Here is a 21547-nt window from a genome sequence, read left to right as displayed (position 1 = left end):
ACGCCACTGAAAACAAACACAGAAGCGATGTCATTGGTTTGCTTAATGTACGCTGAAACGACTTCACACAATCAACGCATTTTCTACTTGTTTTTAAACTCGCAAATACTCAAATAAATAAATAGATAAATCAGCTGATATATATATAATAATTTTTTAAACACACATCACATTCCATTACTCACTGTTTTACAAATACATCTTTAGAATAAACTTTCTGCAGTATATAAATCTTAAGACTAAATAGCCAAATATAGAAAAATAACTTCACACCCATGCATTCACAAATAGATTAATAAAAATAAATTATACGCTAATATCACTAGTCTCAAAGTTACAAATTAAAAGAGACAGTTTACCCCAAAATGAAACTTGTCATAATATACACACTCTTATTTTGTTCCAAACCTGTTTGACTTTTATAAGGAGATGTAAGGCAGAACGTTAAGAGCCTCAGTCACCATTCACTATCACTGCCTCTTTCTTCTATAAAATACATGAATGGTGAGGAATGGTGTTCCACAAAAGAAACACATACAGGTGTGGAACAACATTAGTGTCAGTAGATCACAGGATTTTTAAACTCTACCTTACACAGTAAACACTTTATAAATAAATGTTACCCTTGAAAACAGAGCACAGAGAAATATAGTAGATAAATTATTTTCCTTTGCAGTTAACATTTATTTCTGAAGTAAGGCAAGTTCTTTGCTCTTGCAGTATTCAGTTGGTCCCTTTGTTATGTTTCTATACACCTGAAGAGAACTTGGTGGTAGTCAGCCATCTACACAATGCAGAGAGAAGTCTGGTGTGGTGTAGACAGGACTGGAATAGACGTCTATCTACGCTGACACGTTAAGGCCGACATCTGTAAGTTCTCGATGTCTTTAACTGGGGCTCCCAGAAAACCTGCAATAAAAATCCTCCAGTTCAGAAACAGTGAAACCGATTCCAGAGCATCTCATCTTGTAGCAGGAGCGTTCCCATAACTGCACCTCTATGATACCTGTAAACTCCAACAAAGGCTCTGAATAAAACATGGCATTTTGGGATTACATGTAATTTTCATAAAAGAGAAATGATGTAAAATATAAATATAGCAACATTTTAAAGAAGAAAAAGTAAATATATTACTACGCCTGTAACGTGTGAAAACATTTTAAGTCATTTTGCTTCAACAGTAGGCTAATTCATGTGCATCAGTAAGTGCACAGGCAACATGTTTGTCTTATTTCCACTGAGATCTGTTCTGATGGTGTTATTCCTCACCATGTAGGTTTCATCCACGCATTTACAAATCCTCTCTGCTGAGATACAAAAGCTTACAAAGGTGTAAAATTGTAATCAGTGTTCTACATGGGAAAGCCTTTAGCATTCAGTGCTGTGCTGTGGCTATGCTGAGGAGTTCCTCCCTAAAAGAAAAAGACATCAGTTACACAGTGAAACTGTATTTCAGTGGCTCATTTATAAAAATGTCAAGTCTTACACACGTAACCTCTAGAATTATACAGAAATAACAGCTGATCCTATTAATAACGCATTCTGTGCTCCACAGATGAAAGTCAGTCGTACGGGTCGATTCCAACACGAATGAAAACGCATATTTTTCACAGTAAACAGAACTTAGAGAATTATTGGAGGGTGATGGTGCTTGAGACATTATTGGTCACTCCGTGTTTCTGTGGAAAAGAAAAAGACTAACAATAATGAGGTCTGAGATTAAAAACATACTAAAAGTTTTCTAAAATATTTTCATCTATTGATGAACATTAACTTACGCTCGTCAAAGACGACTTCTGGTGTGGCTCAGGTCCTCCCTCAGGTAGATCACCTGCTGTCAGCAGGTCAGTGTCTGTCACGCCAGCGCCGCTGAAGTAGAGAGCTGCGACGCTGCCATAAGCTCCTGCTGCTGTCATTTCACTGTTTCCCAAAACACACTCGCTGGGAAGCTGATGACATCACTGCATTTCTGTGACGTGTTAACGCATCAGCTGACCTCTCATGAATCTAGTCATTAGTGGTATTTTATGTAGCCAGCTTTAGTTAATGTTTATCGTTAGATAACAGCTAGTTAGAATAGTTATCCCTGAATCTGTTAGAGAGCAAAGAGTGGCGCGCTAACGCCTGATAGGCTGCTGGGCTCATAAATATTCATCACGTTGTGCGCGTTCGCCCGAACTGATTTGCAAATCAAAGCGCAGCCGGTGAGCGCTAGCCAATGGGATTGCAGCTTGTGCATTAGTTCCGTCCGCTGAGGAAGCAACCAGCTGGCAGAGGCTTCTGCAGGGTCTTAAAGCCTTCGGGTTACGCGAACGGCTACACTGCGATTAATCAGAATAAAGTTGTTAAAATGAAATGATTATTTCTGTAAATGTGAGCGGGACATGAAACCCCCCCGTTCTAAAGGCTGCTACACCCAAACACCATCGCAGCCTCGTCATGGAGCTTCTGAGGAAGGCTTTAACAGAGTTCTGTGCCTCATTTCCACTCGAAATCACCTCACTGCCTTAAAGTCTAACAAATAATACAGTTAGAAAGTGATAAATGTCAAGTTTATCGTGCTGAAGTTGCCAGTTTAAATAACTAAAACGGTTGTAAAGTTTACCTCAGAGTTAGCTGCTGCTTTAGCTCACGCGCGCAAACACGACGATAAATTACACAATTATGAAGCGTTATAAAAGCTTCAAAATATAAACCATTACAACTCTAAAATGATATTTAACATTACACAGTGAAACCACTGTATTAAAGCGGCGAACAAAATATATATTTTCGCTTAACTTTACCTCAGCGTGAAGCGGCAGTTGGCCGTTACGATCCAAATGACGCGCATGCGCAGAACTCAGAATAGCTGCTTTGTGTTGGTCCTGATAAAGCGAGCGAACAGTGAGTGTTGCTTCAACATTGGAAACTAACTGATGACTGATACTGACCTGTACAACTGAACATACACATGAATCCACCTCTCTTTGCTATCTGGTGCTTACACACATAATCTAGGTAATACAATACGTTTTACAAAGGTTAGGAACAGTCTGATAAACATAAATATTACTTTATATATGACTAAATATTTAGTTTCGTAGATCTGTATAAACTGAATGAAAGAAATGAAGTGTAAACTGGCGTTATGAGAGATTACTGACACAGAAAAAAAGCTTTGCGATTAATTCATTATTTACTTCTTATTTGTAAAAGTTAAACTCATAACTTTGATATAGTTTTGTAAGCTGTATTTATTTGCAGTTGGAATTTGAATTCAGGTTTCAGAACTGGCCTTAGTCACGACTCTTGCTTTAGGTAGTCACGTGACATTAGCACCTTCCTTCTTAGGCTGTAGGTCAGGGGTTCCAACACTTTTCTGGACATTATGAATTTTCTGCGACGCCAAGCCTTGACCACCCTAATTTTTTTAATTATCACTTTACCCTCACTGTCCACTTTATTAGGAACACCTGTACAAGTGCACATTTATGCAGTTATCTAATCACACCATCACACCCATATGTGGTTCATCCCCAAACTTGGGAAATACACAATTGTATAGAATGTCTTTGTATATTGTAGCATTACAGTTTCCCTTCACTGGAAGGAAGAGGCCCAAACCTGTTCCAGCATGACAATGCCCCTGTGCACTGTTACGTCCCGTAATATTGTGGGAGGTTTGTCTTTTTCTATCTGCCTTGTTTTGACTGTTACCACTTTTAGATCCTGTGATTGGACAACCGACCGGTCGATCTTCCCTGTCAACGTGATGACGACACCCATCTCTGAACCAATCAGACACCCCCAGTCTACTATAAGGACTCGGAAATGACGTAAGACGGGAGAGTGTGTTTCTCCTTTGCTGATAGTTCTCGCTTGTTTGTCACGCTGTCCATCCTTTTCGAGTTTCTGGTGCAATTATGATTTGTTAGTTTATCGTGAGTTATTTCTGATCGCTCCCTTTACTCTACATGTTGTATTTACTCGCCTCTGATTTGACTCTGGCTGTTTGCCCGATTGTGCTGTGATCTGATTCCCTTTCTCTCTTTAAGAGTTGATGGTTGGATTTATCTCTTGACTCATAGTGTTGAGATGAGGTTAGTATGTCACGTGACCTACACAAAGCAACATGTAGAATATCGCTTGTATAAAAACACTAGGATAGGAGCGGGAGCTAATGCTTGTATTTATGTTTTGTTAGTGAGAGTAGTTAGTTGGCGTTTACGCCGAAGTTTTGTGGACATAATTCCTCACTAAAGTTTTTCTGATAAGCATTTTCGGTTTCTGTTTGATTCATTACTCCACACATCTCATTCCTTTAGTAACAGACAGCCTCCCCGATTCTAAAAACATCTTTAATTTCTTTTTCATTAATTTATTCTTTGTGTTCACTTCCTACATCCCTGGACGCTAATTTTGACAACAGCAGCAGCCCAATAGGAAGTCGTAGCATACATGCTCATGTCAAGTAACTTTAGCAGTTTTACACACACTCAGTACTGTTTGACTTTATAGTATGCAGCTGTGGATGAGCAGTGAGGAGGTGTTTCCTCTCAGTCTGGTTCCTCTCAAGGTTTCTTCCTCATGTCATTTCAGAGAGTCTTTTCTTGCCACCATTGCCTCTGACTTTCTCATTAGGGATCTAAATCTATATCTGGATTTCTGTAAAGCTGCTTTGTGACAGTGTCCATTGTTAAAAGCGCTATATAAATGAAATAAAATTTAATTGAATTTAAAAGAGGAGTGAAATCTTGCTGCTGCATTTGTGTTTGTTGTATACTGGGTTACGAGGACCAGTCCAAAATCTTTGCAAAACTAAAGTGCACATACAAGCAAATGTACATTATATATATATATATACATATAAGTATATGTAGATTTTCCTGGAACTTATTTGAACTCTTGGTAAGTAATTAATCTCTTGGATTAATATATGTATGTGTGTGTGTAATAAATATATATATATATAAAACGTAGAGAGAGAGAGAGCAAGCAAGCAGAACATAGACTCTGAACAGGCAGGGTTAGTGCAAACAAACATGTATTTATTTAGTGGAGTTGTGATGGGGAATGGTGGTGCTGGTGGAGGGAGAGTGGGTGTGGCTGGCTTTCTGGACTGTGGGCTGCAGTGAGGAATGGGACAGGAGGGTCGCTATATATATGTAGCTATATATATGTAGCTATATATAGGGTCGCGGTGGCACGGGGTCGGGAGGCGTCCCGGAAGCGTGGTGGTTGTAGACTCGCGGTGCAGCACAGTGGGGGACCGGTGTCTTCGGTGCTGTCGTCTGGGTACATGCTAGTGCTTCGATCATCTCTCTGGGGTTGTCAGGGGCTCTCATCCTGGCCACTTTAGTGCTTTGATCATCTCTTGCACTCTTTGGGCGGCAGAGTTCTCAGGAAAAAATCCACGGTGACTTCTCGGCTACTTTCGTAGCGGTGAGCTGGTTGCAGCCAGTGTTTCGTGATGCAGAGCAGGGCTCTGGGGGTGGTTTTGGGATTGTAGGTCCACTTGTGGAACTCTGCCACCGTGTTGGAGGAGGAGAGACCACACCACACCAGGATTTCTTCTTTGAGGATGTCATAATCAGCAGTCGCCCCTGGTGCAAGGGTGTAGTAGGCCAGCTGGGCCTCCCCAGAGAGGAATGGTGCAAGCGCTTGGGCCCAGTCCCATTTATGCCATCCTTCATGGGTGGTGATCCACTCAAACATGTGGAGGTAGGTCTTCAGCATTATTTTAGAATCCTAACATTTATGATTATTTTAGTTTGTCCAGTTACTTTTGAGCCTGTGAAAATGGAGGGACTCCATTAAAAAATGGCTGTAATTCCTAAATGGTTAATGCAGTATTTTTGTTAAACCCCAAGCTGAAAGTCTACACTTCAATCACATCTTGATTGCTTCATTTCAAATCCCTTGTGGCGGTGTACAGAAGTAAAATTACAAAATTGTGTCACTGTCCAAATACTTATGGATCTGACTGTATACAAAACTAGACCTAGATCTATAAAAATAATTTCAGAACTCTAAAATAATCTCGAGGCAAACACAGTGCACAGAAATGCCTCAAGCAATAGATGTTGCAGCCAGGGACCCCTTTAAATATAAAATGAATGCAAAGCAGCTCCTCATCACAGATATTGTTTATGAACATTGTACTTTTTAAACACCCACCCAGGCCACCCCATACACCCACAACCAATTTTGAGACCGCTGACCACGCACTGTAAAGTCCACTCACTGACCAATTTATTAGGAACACCTGTACACCTGCTCATTAATTCAGGTGACAGGAACGCTCAAACAACCACTCAAATAATTCACTCAAATAACTCAAATAACCACTGTTTACAACCAAGGTGAGCAGAAAAGCATCTCAGAACACAGTTTTAGAATGGGGTTGGTGAGTTTTAGAATTTGGTTGGTCAGTGTATCTCAGAAGAAAAGCATGAGTATCTGTTCTATACCTATAAATTAATCTTAGCTCCCCTTTTCTATCTAAACCAGAACATCAGTCCTGCAGTTTACAGAAGCCACAACAACATGCAAATAACATCATGAGCTACAACACGAAATCAAAGTGTGGCATTACTTTAGTGCAGGATTACTCTCTAAATGTTGAAATACTGACCTTCCCCTTTGTGACAAAAGCTTAACGTGTGTGTGTGTGTGTCATATAGGGCTGTGCAGTATGACATAATAATGTGATAAATGATGTCACAATATACTTTTCTATGATATATTGCGGATATCATCAGTATTTTTATAACAATTAAAAACTCATGGAGAATGGAAACAACAGTGGTAAATTTGTACTGAAGCTTTAAAACTGTAAAATGGTACAAATTTTGTTTATTTGTTTATTTTTTGTCTCCGTATTTTCAGTGTCATTAATTTTGTAGGACACTGAATAAAAGTATGATTAAACTCAGTTTCTCACAGTTTTTAAAATTAAACACAGCTGTTTTACTGGATGCCTGTATTTCATAATGCACATTGTTTATCATGTATCACTGGACCAACATTTCTAAAGGGTGGGAATATTTATGCACCACAAGTGGAAAAATGTGTTAGCTCGATTTGTAATTCATGTAGTTTGTGACTAGTTCAATAAAATATTAACAGCGGAGAGGAATAAGTGCTAAATATATACGTGGACGGCGGCGTCGAGAGCGGTAAGACCTGCGGTGGCGGGGTCTGTGTTTACATCAATGATGCTTGGTGTCGTGATACTGTGGTAGTCTGCAGACACTGCTCTCCCCTTGTGGAGTTTATAATCGTCAAGTCCCGACCTGTCTACATTCCGAGGGAGTTCACAGTGATTCTGCTGGTCGCTGTTTACATTCCACCCAGCTCTAACAACAACGATAGGAACGAGGCACTCAGAAGCCATGGCTGACAGGAGAGGTCCATAACCTGCTGAAGGCACGAAATGCTGCCTTTAGGGCCGACGATGACGACGACCTGAGAACAGCTAGGGCCAACCTGTCCCGTGGCATCAAAAAGGCCAAAAGACAATACGCCAGGAGGATAACCCACAACTTTAAAGACAGCAGAGACACAAGGAGCCTGTGGCAGGGAATCCAAACCATCACTGACTACAAACCAACAATAATCTCTCTCTAAACATAGAGAAGACAAAGGAGATTGTTGTCGACTTTCGGAGAGCACACACTCAGCACCCTCCTCTGATCATCAACAGTGCTGCTGTGGAAAGGGTGAGCAGCACCAAGTTTCTGGGTGTGCACATAACAGAGGACCTCTCCTGGACCACCAACACTGCATCTCTGGCCATGAAAGCACAACAATGCCTCTATTTCCTCCGCAAACTGAGAAGAGCCAGAGTCCCGACACCCATCATGTACTCATTCTACCGTGGCACCATTGAAAGTATCCTGACCAGCTGCATCACTGTGTGGTTTGGGAACAGCACTGCTCAAAACCAGAAGACACTGCAACGCATAATGAACGCAGCAGGAAAAATCATCAGTGCCACATTACCTTCCCTCACAGACATTTACAGCACCCAGTTAACCCGGAAAGCACTCAGTATAGCGGGGGACCTCAGCATAGCGGGGGACCCCAAAAAGCACTCAGCATAGCGGGGGACCTCACCCACCCGGAAAGCACTCAGTATAGCGGGGGACCCCAAAAAGCACTCAGCATAGCGGGGGACCCCAAAAAGCACTCAGCATAGCGGGGGACCCCAAAAAGCACTCAGCATAGCGGGGGACCCCAAAAAGCACTCAGCATAGCGGGGGACCTCACCCACCCGGGGACCCCACCCACCCCTTACAAGGCCTCTTTAGTCTTCTGCCATCGGGGAGGAGATTTCGCAGCCTCCAGGCCCGAACCACAAGACTGAAGAACAGCTTCAGCCACCAGGCTGTCAGAAAGCTCAACTCTCTCCCCTCTCTGCCTTAAGAGTCACCGAACTGTAACTGCACACACACACACACACACACACACACACACACCCCAAATCACACAAATGCACAAGCCACTTTTACTACTGCTGCTCTCTCGTTTGCATTAAAATGTAAATATCTACACACTCACATGTGCCGTGAATGTCTATAGTGCACATATTTTATTTTATTTTACTTTTTTAATCATTTGTCTTGTTATGTTGGTTTCTCACACCATGGTTCTGAGGGAAACGAAATTTCAATCCTCTGTGTGTCCTGTACATATAGCAGAATTGACAATAAAGTTGACTTTGACTTTAAAACAGACTGAGAAAAAACGCAACTTTAAAAACACCTGTAAAAGACTGATGCAGGCTGTTACAGATCACTAGCTGTGAGAGTGAAGTGCGCATGCGAGAATCGAATATGAAAGTGTAAAAGGTGAAGCTTCAGCGGCACGGAGCGGAGTGGAGCAAACTGAGTTTTCAACCTTCACACGGTGAGTTAATTACAGATATTATAACACACAAATGTTATATAAATATTACAGTTTAAGCGACTGAGATGAGTTTATGTGTTAATACAGAGCTGCACTTTTAATAAACTCGTCATGAAGAGTTTCTGTAAAATGGCCGCTGTGGAAATAAATAAATAAATAAATAAATAAATAAAACACCTGACAGTAAATAGTTCTGTAAATAGTTGTACAGAAATACCGGATTGTTATTTTGAGTAGTGTTTAGTGTTTTTATTGTTTTTGCTAATAAACGCCAAACGGTGGTGTATTTACTAGAGAAAATAGCGTTAATGTAGTGAGCTTGCTATCTCAGGCTAAACAACAAAATGGCTCCTGACACTGCGAGTAATCTCACTGCTCCTCCTGAAAGCACGGTTAATGAAGCCGCACGTAAAAAGCAGCTTAACTTTCTACACAACGATCATTTTAATTAAATAAGTCACAAAACGAACAACAGCAATTGACAGTATCTATCAGTATACAGGCTAAAAGATTTATATAAATGTGTTTATATATATATATATATATATATATATATATATATATGTGTATATGTATATATGTATATATATATATATATATATATGAGACTCTAAAAAGTTTTAAGCCAGATAAAAATAAATTTACAAAAAAAAACTTTTTTAAGAAACTATATTATTATTATTATTATTATTATTATTATCTCTTTAAACTTCGATCGATATTGCCATTTTTTAGCCTGTATACTCACAGATACTATGAATTGTTGTGTGTTTGTTTTGTTACTGATCTATTTAAAATAATCGTTTTGTAGAAAGTTAAGGTGCTTTGGGTGTGTGTGTGTGTGTGTGGTGTGTGTGTGTGTTTGTGTGTGTCTGTGGTGTGTGTGTGTGTGTGTGTGTGTGCTTGCTTCAGTGCTTTCAGGAAGAACACCTGGTTTTTCACTTCCGGTTTTATTGCTGCTTTAGCTTTGTGGTTTTGTGAAAAAAGTGAAAAAAGGCAACATTTATAAATTGATGTCTTTTTTATCTCTCAGCCATTCTCCAGATGAGAGTGAAGCTACACTCTTTAAAAGCTTGCTTGATGGAGGAAATAATTTCATTTTCATCTTGGGAGAGTAAAAAAAAAAAAAGTAAACAGCACTGGAATGATCTCATCACTTAGATTAAACAATTAGACTCAAAACCCACAACTAAGCCTTCATCTGAACTTTTTACAGAAAGAACAAGGCTGCAAACTGAGACTGAGCGAATAACAACTGAACAAACGGAACGACTTCTTCAGTCTCGTTCTAAATTGTATTAGCGTTCAAATTCTCACACAAATCACCTTCTAATATAATAACGTACATCTGTAAGGATGATGGTAAAGTCACAAAGGATGAATTAGAAATGAATTCAGTTTTTAAAACAATTCTATACTTCCTTATATTCGTCTGAAATTGAGCACGACCCATCCGAACTTGATTTTTTTTCCCCAAAATTCTTGTAGATGATGAAGCAGAACCAGAGAAGCCCCTAAACCTAGAAGAACTTAATTTGGCTCTTTTAAATATGCAAAACTCAAAAACCCCAGACCCTGATGGTTTCACAGTAGAATTTTTAAAAATGTTCAAGGAAAAACTAAAACCTCTTTTACTGGCAGTATGTGAGGAATCATTTCTTGTAGACCGTCTTCCACATACATTTTATCAAGCAGCAGTTTCAGTGCTACTTAAGAAAGGGAAAGATCTCCTTAACTGTGGATCGTTTTGGCCTGTGTCTTTGCTTAATGTGGACTGTAAAATATTGGCAAAGTTTTAACCCGAAAATTGGAGAATGTTCTACCTTCCATCATAACACCGGACCAGACCGGATTCATAAAAAATCGATTTTCTTTTTTTAATATTCACAGAGTATTTGATATTATTTACTCCCTTTATATAAATAAGCTTATACCAGAAATTATAATATCTCTAGATGCTGAAAAAGCTTTTGATAGAGAGAAGTGGATCTTTTCAGCTGTTTAAAGAAATTCGGTTTGGGCCCAAAGTTCTTATCATGGGTAAAATTTCTGTATGCTTTTCCCTCCTCATCTGTCATCACTAATAATATTAGTTCACAATTTCTTCCATTACACAGGGGAACTAGACAGGGAGGCCCCATGTGTCCCCACTTTTCACAGTAGCGATTGAACCTTTAGCTGTTTTGCTGAGATCAACATCAGTTATTCAGGGAATTATTAGAGGGGCAGAGAGCGTAAATTATCATTATACGCAGATGACCTGCTCCTGTATATCTCAGATCCACATAATTCTCTTCCTCATGTTGTGGCTGTATTTGAGTGTTTCAGCACTATGTCAGGATATAATGTCAATCTTTCCAAGAGTGAGCTATTTCCTATAAATCAAGCTGCAAAACTATCTTCCTTTTCTGCTTATCCATTTAAATTAGCCCCAGACAGTGTCACATATCTTGGTGTGGTTGTATCAAGAAATATTTCTGAGTTATTTAAGCCTAATGGTTAGAGACTCGGACTTGTAACCCGAAGGTGAACCTGAAGGTTGTGGGTTCGAGTCTCGGGTCCGGCAGGGATTGTAGGTGGGGGGAGTGAATGACCAGCGCTCTCTCTCACCCTCAATACCACGACTGAGGTGAGACCCTTGAGCAAGGCACCGAACCCCCAACTGCTCCCCGGGCGCCACAGCAAAAAAAAAAAAAAAAAAAAAAGGCTGCCCACTGCTCCGGGTGTGTGTGTGTGGGTTAAATGCAGAGCACAAATTCCTAGTATGGGTCATACTTGGCCACAAGTCACTTCATTATCACTTCACTATCACTTAATTTTGCTCCACATTTAGTCTGAACAAAGATAGCTGTTGAAAAATAGTCCAGGCTTCCTATCCCCTGGAAAGTATATATAAATATTAAAAAATCTTATGTTGTTTATTTAAATAAGACAATAGCATCTTTTCTTTGGAATAAGATTGGAATAAGAAACTCCCTAGAATATGCTTGTGTTTTTTATGAAATCCCAAGGAACTAGGGAGGATGGCTCTTCCACATTTCCAACTATATTACTGGGCCTGCAATTTGAGAGCTTTAGCATATTGGTAGGATTCACATAACTCTAATCATTTACCGGATTGGGTCCATATTGAATCCTCAGCTTGCCTTCCTTTTTCATTTCCAGCTCTTTTATTCTCACCCTTACCACTCGGTCTTGGCTCTCATTCGGTACGTCCTGTGGACTGGAATTCTGTTCAGATTTGGGTCCAAATTCGTAAATATTATGGATGGCAGAGAGGTTCTGTTTGTGCACCAGGTGCCAGAAATTATGGATTTGTCCAGTCTCTTAATGACCTTGCATTCTTGCTATGGCAGGAAAAAGTCATTTCATTATTCAAAGATCTATTTGTTGATGGGAGCTTCCTATCATTTGCACAATTAGAATCTCAGTTCAGAATACCAAAGACTCATTTTTTCAGATATCTACAGATGAGTGATTTTATGTGCAAGAATTTCACCTCTTTTCTTTTCCTTCCTGAACCAAATACAATAGTCCAGTTATTTCCTGTCAGCCCGGCTCAGAGAGGTACTATCTTCAGTTTGTACATAAAACCTGCATCATTATTGTCCACTCCTAATAATGCACAGAGACTCTTGGCAACTAGATCTTAAACTTTGCGTGACTGACAAGGAGTGACATGAGGCTAAATATAGTGTTCATGGGTCTTCTATTTATGCCAGACACAGTCTCTTGCAATTTAAAGTGGTACACAGACTTCATTTATCTAAGGCCAGGTTGGCAAATATATTCTCCTCGTATTGACCGAACTCAAGATGCATTCAATCCCCTGCTACACTTGCCCGTATGTTTTGGGTTTGTCCCAGGCTGTTTGCTTTCTGGTCACTGATTTTTGAGTCTTATTCTAAGATTTAGTAAAAATGTTAGTCCAAACCCTCTAAAAGCCATCTTTGGTATTGTCAGTGAAAAGACCACTCTTTCAAACAGTGATATCAACCGCTATGCATCTTTTATTCTCTTCTGGTGAGGCAATTGATTCTGCTCAGATGGAAACAGGCTTCCCCTCTTTCCTTTAAACAGTGGGCTAGAAAAGTACTACAATTCTTAAGTCTGGAAAAATAAGACTGAATCTGTGGGGTTCTGCTCCACATTCGCTGTTATGTGGCCTTTCATAAGTTATCTTCAGAATCAGTTATAGCTGAAATGGGATGAATCGATGCTGATACCTGATTTTGTTCATGAATTTCCTGTATGTTTTTTATTTGTATGTAAACAGTATTTTATGTTTGTTCCTTCTGTTTTTTCCTCTGTTTGTACACGTGTAGTATTGTCTTAGTGATTATGTATGTTGTTGATGGTTGCATAAATTAAAAAAGCAAAAAAAAAACCCCACTTTTATTATAACATTTTTTTTTATCATATCTTATCATTATTATTAGTAGTAGTAGTAATTCTTAGTTAATGAGGTTACAAAGTTTTATGAAGTAGATAGCTACAAATAAATATTAATCAATATTAGTAATTTCTAGCCCCTCACTTAGCCGTCACAGCTCCAGTGTGTGTGTGTGTGTGTGTGTGTGTGTGTGTGTGTGTGTGACTGTGTGTGTGTGTGTGTGACTGTGTGTGTGACTGTGTGTGTGACTGTGTGTGTGTCTGTGTGTGTGTGTGTGTGTGTGTGTGTGTGTGTGTGTGTGTGTCAGGTTCCTGTCTCTACTCTCCATGTCGTTCTTTGTTCTTAAGCTTTCCCACTGCACTTATTGTGTTTAGGTACCTGGTTAATTCCTCACCTGTTCTCACCTGTGCAGTGCTGCTGGTGGTGTTGTGTCTCAGACATGGAGTCCTGCAGGGTTCCTCACCATGTCCTGCTTTTATTCATCCTCACGTTCATCACAGGTGAGTGTGATTTCAGTCTCACTGCTCACACTGGGCTCAGCGAGTTCCTCTTACAGTCTTACAAACCTCTATTAAACATGTTTTAGGATTAATTACATTTACTTTCTCAGGATTTAATTTCAGAATTCAGAGGATCAAAGTGTGAAAATCCTTCTATTAAGAAACAAACCTGAGTTACAGGAGAGTGTTACTGCGTCATCAAATATAAGAGCCAATCAGGTTCCATATGCAAATACAGGCCAAACTGCAGCAGTGTACCAGTCACCAGGGGAAAGGGGGTGGAGCCTGTCGGGATGGAGGCTTTTAGATTTATTCTGTTTATTTACTCTGGATTTAGTGATGAGGCTGAAAGTGTCAGTACCTTTAGTTTTTTTCTGATTCGTTAGCATATATGTTTAGAAATCATTTCAGTAAATAAAAAATAAAAACACTTCAGAATGTATTCATGTACGCTGGGGGTGGCCCCATATGGACTGCCTGAAGAACTGTTTGGATTGCTGGGGATGGTGCCACCTGGGGGCTGTGGAGATGGCTTGGGGATCACATATGGGGAGCTGTACTGTAATGGCTTGGGACTGCGATTGCTGTAGTGGCTTTGGGGCTGCAGTTGCCACGAGCAGCTTCGTACTCAGGACTCCATCAGTGGACAGTGGATAGATTTTAACCAGCCGGACCTCTTGCAAATACTGTGATGAATTTATTGGTTGCACAATTGCACTATTTGTCCATATAGTACACAATAGTAGAAGGGATTTATTTATAATTGCACTATCCGTTGCACCCAGATGAGGATGGGTTCCCTTTTGAGCCTGGTTCCTCTCAAGGTTTCTTCCTCATATCATCTCGGGGAGTTTTTCCTTGCCACCGTCGCCACTGGCTTGCTCATTAGGGATAAATTCACAGTGATAAATTTAAATATTTACAATATATTTTTGTGAATCCATTTATTTCTGTAAAGCTGCTTTGTGACAATGTCCATTGTTAAAAGCGCTATACAAATAAAATTGAATTGAATTGAATGTAAAATATCTTGATCTTGATCTTTACTGATATTTTTTTTTAAATTTTATGCTGCTATTTAATCAGTTGTGATTATAATGGAAAGAGAAAAGCGTATAATAACATTTAGTGAAATGTAAAACAGCAATATTGTTTAAAATGTATGTATACAGATCACATATGATATAAAACATGAATTATAGACTCCTGAGTGAGAGACGTTAGTGTGACATCAGCTGCACCTCCTGGTTGCAGAAACAATGCAGGAGACTATAATGATTTAAGAGCTGAGACAGAATTTGTTTTCTAAAACGTTGAGCTGTGCTTTTGAGCGTCAGAATCAGAAATGTGATTATAAACACAACTGTTTTCACTGCGTTACTATCAAATAATCAACAATTTAACAGGCTTAGCTTGCTAGTTAGCTAAAATAACTCATTTACATTGCTTTAATAAACCTGTATAGCCTGCTAAAAAATCATACCGTAAGGATCTTCTAGAGTTCCACTGTTAGTTTAGCTGAACAGCACTCGCTGTCCTTTAGTGCTAATCCATAATAACAACTGAAGAACATTTTAGCTAACATCAGTCTGATTCTTGAAAGAATCTGTAGTTCTCTTATGACAGGTTCTGGTCTCTTATGGTTTTCTTGCAACCAGGTCACATGTGCATATTGTTTTATTTATAAACACAGAGTGTTTTATAGGAAGGCTTTATACTGAAATGTGTGAGATATACACATTTTAATTTTAATTTAATCGTATGTGCATGTATAGGTTTATATTTTATTCTGTTTACCTGCTTCTCTCTTTCAGTACCTGTATCAGCTGTCACTACTGTACAGGTGAAGTGTAATCAGGCTGCTGCTCTGCCCTGTGAACGGAAATGTTCTCGTGAGGCCAAATGGACTCTGTTCAGTGACCGAGATCATGCAGTGGCTCGGTGTGATCAGACATCCTGCTGGTCACTAAAGGAGGGATTTAAAATGTCCCATGATCAGTACCTGAAGGGAGATCTCACCCTCACCATCACTGCAGCTGATTACAGTAAGAGGAACACGTACACGTGTGAGTGTGATGGCAGAGACATTAATGATGTGCGTCTCAGCATCGAGAGTAAGTGTCTTTACCTGCTCTATAGCTTATACACTCTTACTGATTTAGGTTTAATGTGTTATATCACATTTACACCCAGTTAAGATGTGGAGTGTTTTTTCTCCTCAGCCATGATATCATCAGTTCAGATAAACCCTGGTGAAGATCTGCAGCTGGATTTGCACGTATCAGAGCGAGTGGAGGTGATCTATAAGGGTGAAGATTCAGCAGATCCTTATGGTGAACAGATCTGCACTGTGGATAGAAGCTCACTACGCTGTACAGCTGAATACACACCGAGAACATCACTCACTAACACAGTTCTTACACTGAGAGGAGTAAAGCTGACTGATGGGGGAGTTTACATCGTCCGAGACACGGAGAATAATGAAGACCTTCATATTTACTCAGTCTCAGTGAGAGGTACGTATTCAGTGTGATTGGTGTCAGTGAGGAAACTTCAACATTTAAATATAAATCCTCTTCTAAGAAACAAATAGGATTTTTGCAGTCAAAGTGTGTGTAGGATGAAGTCATTAAAGCTAACAGTGTGTGTGTGTGTGTGTGTGTAGGATAAAGTCAGTAAAGCTAACAGTGTGTGTGTGTGTGTGTGTGTGTGTGTGTGTAGGATAAAGTCAGTAAAGCTAACTGTGTGTGTGTGTGTGTGTGTGTGTGTGTGTGTGTGTGTGTGTGTGTGTGTGTGTTTGAGACAGAGAGAACGCTACCAGTGTGGGCGATTATCCTGATAGTGCTGATGGTTCTTCTGCTTGTTGCGCTGCCTGTGATGATAATCTGCTACCTGAGGAATCGGTGCTGCCAAAGAGATGAAGTAAGTACCAGCGACGTGCAGCTCCGTGACATCAGAGATCACATGACTGCGTGCTGTAACCAGAATAAAATCCACAGCACATCACCCTGATTAGACGCCACTCAGTCACTGCATGCACACTTCCACAAAATAAATAGAATTATCACCTATAAATTACACTTTTACTGTCAGAATAGTTCCACGTTTAATTCAGTAATCTCACATGATCACTGAGAGAGAACAGTTAACTGTTTAAACATCAGATTATTAATAGTTTTAAATATTTATCTGAACACTCAGCATTACATACGATGCTCTGACTCTTTAAAACTGAATTCCTCCAGTCTCACTCTGAGAAGCAAATCCTCTACAGTCTCTTTATAAATAAAGACTTTCAACTGAATTCATCTTAATTTTATTCCTCAGCCTTTCAGGAGATGTGATGAATTTATTGAGTGTAGGTTTTGAAGTTGGTGATTAGTATTTAATAATGTGCGCTTTAATTATTTTTTATACGTTTCATCTCTATTAAGTCGTACAGAGGAGCAGCAGTGGAGCAGGAAGAGACCAGACCTGGAATGGTACCTCAGAAATGCCTAAACTGCCAGAGAAACAAATGATGATGAAGCAGGAGGAGAACCGAATGATGTTGGAGCAGGAGGAGAACCGAATGATGTTGGAGCAAGAGGAGAACCGAATGATGCTGGAGCAGGGGGAGAACCTGAAGCTCAAACATAAGAATGGAGTAACAGAGGGAAGAGACTTATAACTTCATACAGCATGTTTGGATTATTTTCTGTTTTGCATCGTTGTTTCTGCTCTGACTTTCTTCAGAAGTGCTCAGGTTTGTGAACCTTGCAAGCTCATGTTTTTCCCACCTGTCTGTTGTGATTCCTCTCCCTGTGAGCTGCTCCATGTCAGTCTGAGCTGCTCAGTAACTTTCCCACTAGCTGGGACTGATCAGTGTTTACTGGGTGTGTCCTCACACACACGTGTTCACTAGCTGGGACTGATCAGTGTTTACTGGGTGTGTCCTCATACACACGTGTTCACTAGCTGGGACTGATCAGTGTTTACTGGGTGTGTCCTCACACACACGTGTGAGTCTAGGAATTGGTGGTACAGCCGGTGGTGTCATAGAGGAGATCCACATCTGCTCCCTGCAGACTCTCCACTGGTGTCCCACAAGGCTCAGTACTTGATCCTCTCCTGTTCTCCCTCTATACTCATTCTCTTGGTGCGGTCATATCCTCACATGGGTTTTCATACCACTGCTACTGCCACTCAACTCCTCCTCTCCTTCCCTCCCTCAGACAAACAAATGCAGAAAAACACAAATAAACTTGTATGTTTTTATTTTGGGAAATAACTTTTGCTGGGGCTTTTTACTAGGAACATCAGAAAATATTTAAAACATTTATCCTTTTATTTAATGTTATACTTTACTCTGTCTTTATTCAAATGTAGATTAAGTCTGCAGCTGCTTCATTATTGCATCTGTAAAAGAAGCAGAAGACCTCCACTGTGGTTTCAGCACTGGCACTTTGGACCTGCTGAGTTTTATTAAAGCCAACACAAGATTTCAGACTGTGATGTTATTTCACCTGTGCTGTGATGTTATTTCACCTGTGCTCTGATATAAACCCAGACTGGCCAGATTTCACTCAGTTCAATTTTATTTATATAGTGATTTTTAACGATAGACATTGTGCTAAAGCAGCTTTACAGAAATGCAGGTCTGGTTTTAGATCCTTAATGAACAAGCCAGAGGAGACAGTGGTGAAGGAAAACCCCCTGAGACAACATGAGGAAGAAACCTTGAGAGGAACCAGACTCTAAAAGTAAGCCATCCTCTGTTGGGAGACAGATGATCTGATCAGTGATCAGCACATTCACTGGTAAAACCTCGGGTCCAGGGGCAGGTCTAGTGCACAGGAAGAGTGTTGAAGTGGAATTGTGCATCTACACTGGGATAGAGTCTCTCTGAAACAGCACAGCTTTAAAACACCAGCAGGACTATACGGGAGTAACGGTACCGACACGCACCACGCGGGACTATACGGGAGTAAGGGTACCGACGCGCACCACGCGGGACTATACGGGAATAACGGTACCGACACACACCACGCAGGACTGTACAGGAGTAAGGGTATACACTATACACTATACAATGACACGCTCTCTCACGTGCATTCAGCCCAAACCACTGGCCTGCTTCAAGGGCGACTGCACTGTCTGGATGTAGGAGACTGCTACAGGTGGAAGATTGCTTCAGGTGTCATCATGCAGGTGCGCGTTTGCAAAGTTTTATAAACCTGATTTTATTTTTGCGTGCATGCAGTTTTCTGGGCTTTGTGCATATGCACACTTTCACCCTGGCATCCACACAAAGTTTTAGAAATGAGGCCCCAGATCCTGTAAATTTATTATTGACATCATTAAAGGAACCAATAATCTGCAAATTCTCTTTGTTGCCGAATTATTAACTTACGGAAAGGGTCACGGAATGAATCTGAACAAGTCATTTTGGTGAAAGGAATCAAAAGATTCAGAGGTTTAGGATTGTAGGGGTTTGTTGCTGAATTATTTTCTATTTTGCATCGTTGTGTATCGCTGTAGTTTAGGATTGTGGGGGTTTGTTGCTGAATTATTTTCTATTTTGCGTCGTCGTGTATCGCTGTAGTTTAGGACTGTGGGGGTTTGTTGCTGAATTATTTTCTATTTTGCATCGTCGTGTATCGCTGTAGTTTAGGATTGTGGGGGTTTTGTTGCTGGTTGAAGTTCTGGTTGCTTTTGACTGCAGGTTCAGCAGCAGGTTCTTGTTCGGCAGATGTTTGTTTTGTCTCCTTTGCTCTGAAGTTTGAAGAAAACACAAAGAGAAGGGAAATAGGACATTACTCCATCGTCACCTGAAGAACAGGTAAGCAGTTGTGATTTTAGTAGCACCTCGGTGTGTTGTTGGTTTTAAACTGGATTTTTAAATGAACGATGATCTGTCTACATGTAAATTAGGTTTAATGTCATGTTAACTAATATTAACTAACATATTCACTAACGTACAGTATTGATCCACAGGAGCAAGAGACACAGTCTCGCACTGATACTTTCCAAGCAGCGCCGCCGGTGTCCTGCGCATCATTCCAGGTAACATCTATTGCATTTCAGCCCACATTAAGAACTGCTAACTCTACTCAAAACATGCTAACCCTAGCCAACTAGCACCAGTAATTCATCTTGCAAATAATAAGGTGAACTAAAACTGAAACTGGACAAGATGTGGGTTTGTTTGTCTTTAATTATCCTTAATTCATTCCTCATTATCTCCATCACTTACCGCTGTCCTGTTTCCTCTTTTCCTCCTCTTCTTGTTTTCTCTTGCGCTTCTGGCTGCCAGATAGGTAAAGTATGTCCTCTTCATCTTCAGGAGTTAAAGCTTGTGCGACTCGAGTGTGAAGGGGTGGCGCAGAAGCATAAACAAGTCACAAACGAGACAGTGCCCCTAAAGGGGGTTGCTGAGATGTTGCTTCGCATTATTTTAAGATGAAAATTTCTGATGATTTAAAAGATCAGCCCTCAGGGGCCTCTCAGAATGTGGGGCAGCAGGTAATTGCTGGCCTTGCCTGCTCTGTAGATACGCCTCTGCGTGCATGGATATTGCTACATAACAACACTGCAACTATTTTGTTTACTTTATTACGGTAACTATATCAGAAAATATGTATAAACCCAGATAGCAAACTGACACAGAAGCAACACAGAATCGATGTCTCTCTCTGTCGGCATGGAAACAGCGTTGATCTGTGACGTTGATCCAACATCTTTTTGCTTATCGAAGTCGTGTTGAACCAGCGTCGTACACGCCACTCAAAACAAACGCAGAAGCGATGTCATTGGTTTGCTTAATGTACGCTGAAACGACTTCACACAATCAACGCATTTTCTAATGGTTTTTAAACTCGCAAATACTCAAATAAATAGATAAATCAGCCGATATATATATAATAATTTTTTAAACACACATCACATTCCGTTACTCACTGTTTTACAAATACATCTTTAGAATAAATTTTTGTAGTATATAAATCTTAAGACTAAATAGCCAAATATAGAAAAATGCCTTCACACCCATGCATTCACAAATAGATTAATAAAAATAAATTATACGCTAATATCACTAGTCTCAAAGATACAAATTAAAAGAGATAGTTTACCCCAAAATGAAACTTGTCATAATATACACACTCTTATTTTGTTCCAAACCTGTCTGACTTTTATAAGGAGATGTAAGGCAGAACGTTAAGAGCCTCAGTCACCATTCACTATCACTGCATCTTTCTTCTATAAAATACATGAAAGGTGAGGAATGGTGTTCCACAAAAGAAACACATACAGGTGTGGAACAACATTAGTGTCAGTAGATCACAGGATTTTTAAACTATACCTTACACAGTAAACACTTTATAAATAAATGTTACCCTTGAAAACAGAGCACAGAGAAATATAGTAGATAAATTATTTTCCTTTGCAGTTAACATTTATTTCTGAAGTAAGGCAAGTTCTTTGCTCTTGCAGTATTCAGTTGGTCCCTTTGTTATGTTTCTATACACCTGAAGAGAACTTGGTGGTAGTCAGCCATCTACACAATGCAGAGAGAAGTCTGGTGTGGTGTAGACAGGACTGGAATAGACGTCTATCTACGCTGACACGTTAAGGCCAACATCTGTAAGTTCTCGATGTCTTTAACTGGGGCTCCCAGAAAACCTGCAATAAAAATCCTCCAGTTCAGAAACAGTGAAACCGATTCCAGAGCATCTCATCTTGTAGCAGGAGCGTTCCCATAACTGCACCTCTATGATACCTT

At 40.0% G+C, this 21547-nt stretch overlaps 1 protein-coding gene and 1 long non-coding RNA gene across 2 annotated transcripts; both read left to right on the top strand.

The window, feature by feature from the left end:
• The first annotated feature begins 14976 nt into the window (after positions 1 to 14976).
• Positions 14977 to 18107, top strand: LOC128318098 (uncharacterized). Its single transcript, XM_053233203.1, has 5 exons — positions 14977 to 15004; positions 15600 to 15899; positions 16008 to 16301; positions 16592 to 16707; positions 17228 to 18107. The coding sequence occupies exons 1-5, from the start codon at positions 14977 to 14979 to the stop codon at positions 17453 to 17455; spliced, it is 966 nt and encodes a 321-aa protein (XP_053089178.1). The 3' UTR covers positions 17456 to 18107.
• Positions 18108 to 18328: 221 nt separating this feature from the next.
• Positions 18329 to 19824, top strand: LOC128318070 (uncharacterized). The gene is made up of 3 exons (XR_008301544.1): positions 18329 to 18975; positions 19490 to 19606; positions 19762 to 19824. It is a non-coding gene; the product is annotated as an uncharacterized LOC128318070 (long non-coding RNA).
• The last annotated feature ends 1723 nt before the right edge of the window (positions 19825 to 21547 follow it).

This window comes from Pangasianodon hypophthalmus, chromosome 4 (assembly GCF_027358585.1).
Source record: "Pangasianodon hypophthalmus isolate fPanHyp1 chromosome 4, fPanHyp1.pri, whole genome shotgun sequence".
Classification (NCBI taxonomy): Eukaryota; Metazoa; Chordata; class Actinopteri; order Siluriformes; family Pangasiidae; genus Pangasianodon; species Pangasianodon hypophthalmus.
This window is presented reverse-complemented; position numbering and strand designations above follow the sequence as displayed.